Genomic DNA, 3,085 nt, shown 5'->3' with positions numbered 1-3,085 from the left:
AGTCATTTGGTGGAGCAGCATCTGTTCCATTAGGGTCTGAGCTGATCGTATCTGATGCTGGGTCTACATCTCTGGATGGGTCGCCAATCCATCACAGGGCACACAGACACCAACAATCAAGTACACTCACATTCACACCTAAGGGACAATTAGAGTCATCAGTTAACCTAGCCTGCATGTGTTTGGACAGTGGGAGGAAGCCGGAGCACCCGGAGAGAACCCACGGAGACACGGGCAAACACGCAAACTCCACACAGAAAGGCCTGGGATGACCATGGTTCGACCTTGTTGCAAACCGCTGCTCCACCGCGCCGCCCATTTACTATGTTTCGATTTGCGCAGGCTGCCTGGGAATGCTACAAAGAATGCCATCACATCTGTGTATTGTCTGGTACTCACCGAGGTTGCTGCTGGAAGATTAATTTTGTGCATGTGCACATGAACGCATGTGCAGGCATGATGCTGTTATCTTTTCTGAGCTGAAGTTTAAAACACTGTTGCCCATAGTCATTTATTAAACATAAAATAACATTGTTCAGACACAAAGTCTACACAGACAGACCAAGAGATGTGCTGCCCAGCTGGGTTAGCAGAACAGACACACTAGAGCAGTGGGCAGCATTAGGCGGCTCGCAGGCCAGAACTAAAAATCTACATCTCATATAGTATAAAGCTCTCCATAGCACACACTATGCAGGACAAAGGATGTTCAGAATGCGTCTTGTGCAGTCAAACATTTGTCTGCACTGACAGTAGTATTCATTCTTTGTGGCAATGTGCACCTGTCCAAAGGTTCTGGCAGAAAATATGCTGTGGGACCTAAGTGACATTAGTATAGACGTTGACACATCGGTTCTCACTACCCCATGCGTTGCCAAGAAAACTATCCTCGTGAAGTGGAAGGCTAAAATCAATTTAAGTATCACCCAATACAGGAATCTCCACATTAGACCACTTTAACATGGACAGAATATCTGCTTCCTCAAAAACCCAAATGACAGAATTCCAGTCTCTCTGCTCCCCGTTAATCAATTCCATGACATCTGGTGCTTCTCACTTCTCTTAATTGCATCCACGTTTCTCTCACTTGCGTCTTTTCGTCTTGCGAAACCATGCAGAAGGAGAAGAAACTAGGAAATATGTTTTTAGAGAAATGAGACCTTTCCTCTAAAGCATGACGTGACGTCTGTTTCTGATGACGGCAGCAGCTGATCACAGCTGGATAATTATATATATTAAGAAGAAGGCAAAGGAGTAAATTAAGGCATCATCTTCAGGGAAAAGTTTGAAGGCATCTCAAAAGATTATTTGGTCTGTTGCACCTCACGCCTCACTGTCCTGTTAGAGTCAATGCCAATGTGTGGACTGCAGTTTTTTTAGATTGTTTAAACTAGAAGTGGAGTTGGTAGTTCCTTCTGACAATAAAAAAACTAAATTTTAAGGGGTTCTCAAACTCCTAATCAAACCAGTGATACTCAAGAATAAAAACAAAAACTAAGTTTATTCTCAGTTGCAGTTCAAAGAAACCCTGCAGAGGCTGCTGGGAAAGTTACATCACTGTCCCAAGTCCCTCAGGTCAAAGGTCTTTTCAGCCTGTCAACATGTTTGTCCCTGAGGCCTCTTTAGCCACAGTTTCCACTAATTCCCTCTGAAGCAAATTACAGTCAGAGCTGTCAACCAGTGAGACCAATCAGCCTGAGCAGACCTCAGCGCTGGTTCCACTGGTGCACAGAGGGCTGAGGACGATAATGACCTCCCCTCAGACTCTGTGACATCACACAGCAGGATGGACAGATACGCAAGTTTGTTCAGTGTTTGTCTAAAGTCCGTTCACAGTTTGCAGCTACATTTCCTGCTGTGAGTGAATGACGACTTTAACAGGAACTCCTAAAGAAAGCTCACATCCAGAGAGAGCCTTTACTTCAAATCACATCTACTATGTGTATTGTCAATCTGAGGGTTTTTATGTACCAGTAGACCAGGTTTATCTCTCTTTTCAGAGAAAAAACATGCTGCATAACTTGTGCCACAATCATGTTTTTAAGTTTTATCCGCATGAGAGTTGAAAATAATACACAGCTGACAGTACAATGGAGTTATAAGCACCATTTCATGTTTTTATTGTTAGTCAAGTTACACAAATCTTTTGGATGCTCTAAACTTTCCATGAAAATAAACGTTTACAGTTGATGTAGATTTTGGATAGTTTCAGTCCATATAACAAAGGGTTAAAGAGCGGTTGGCATGTTATCCAGTATAATGATAAAAGTATTCGCATCATGTGAGGTACACGGTTCATGTTAAACCTGCTCTGTAATACTTCAAAGGATGCCCCAAAACAAAAGTTGAGCAGAGAAGCAAGGTGAGGAGTGCAGGTACTGACAGCTTTTTGTCTGGTCTGTTTAGAACCAGAAAAACACACTTTAAGAATCCTCATGTACGTGCAAAAGATTAAAATTAAAGGACCAAAGACAACAAAGTAAGTGGCAATAAGTCCATAAATGTTATTCACTGTGGTGTCAGAGCAGGCCAGTTTGACAACAGAGTAGTTGTCACAGAACACTTTATCAATGATGTTCCCACACAGCTGTAAAGAGGAACTTAAGGATGTCGTACCAGCAACTACAAGAAAAGGGTATAACCATGATACACCAATAAGCATGACGACTTTCTTGAATGTCATGCGTGTGTTATAGTGTAGAGGACAACAGATTGCAAGATATCTGTCATAAGACATGATGGCTAAATTGGCAAATTCCACAGCTACATAAGAATACAAACAGAAAATCTGCAGGAAACAAAAGGGAGCAGAAACAGTGTGAATGTCAGAGAGAATCTGAAGCAGAAGGAATGGAAACAACCCTGTACTACCATACAGCTCATTTACAAACAGGCTGCACAGAAAAAGGTACATAGGTTCATGTAAGCTTCTGTTCATACAGATAACCACAATGAGCAGAAGATTTAAACTGAGAATAAAAGTATATAATGATGTAAGAATCATGAAAAACAAATATTTTAAAGGACCGCTGTCAAAGTAGGCACCAAGTATGAAATATGAACCCTGAGTAGAATTCATCATGAT

The 3,085-nt window shown here is 41.8% G+C and overlaps 1 protein-coding gene across 1 annotated transcript; it reads right to left on the bottom strand.

The window, feature by feature from the left end:
• Positions 1-2,155: 2,155 nt before the first annotated feature.
• On the bottom strand, positions 2,156-3,082 carry LOC123966914 (olfactory receptor 11A1-like). The gene has a single exon (XM_046042998.1). The coding sequence runs from the start codon at positions 3,080-3,082 to the stop codon at positions 2,156-2,158; it is 927 nt and encodes a 308-aa protein (XP_045898954.1).
• Between the last annotated feature and the right edge of the window lie 3 nt (positions 3,083-3,085).

This window comes from Micropterus dolomieu, unplaced genomic scaffold (assembly GCF_021292245.1).
Source record: "Micropterus dolomieu isolate WLL.071019.BEF.003 ecotype Adirondacks unplaced genomic scaffold, ASM2129224v1 contig_14532, whole genome shotgun sequence".
Taxonomy (NCBI): Eukaryota; Metazoa; Chordata; class Actinopteri; order Centrarchiformes; family Centrarchidae; genus Micropterus; species Micropterus dolomieu.
Note: the sequence above shows the minus strand (reverse complement) of the source record. Positions and strands in the feature narration are given on the sequence as shown.

Bases quoted from the DNA above. Each gene is read 5' to 3' on its own strand.
- LOC123966914 (XM_046042998.1), bottom strand. From the start codon at position 3,082: ATGATGAATTCTACTCAGGGTTCATATTTCATACTTGGTGCCTACTTT.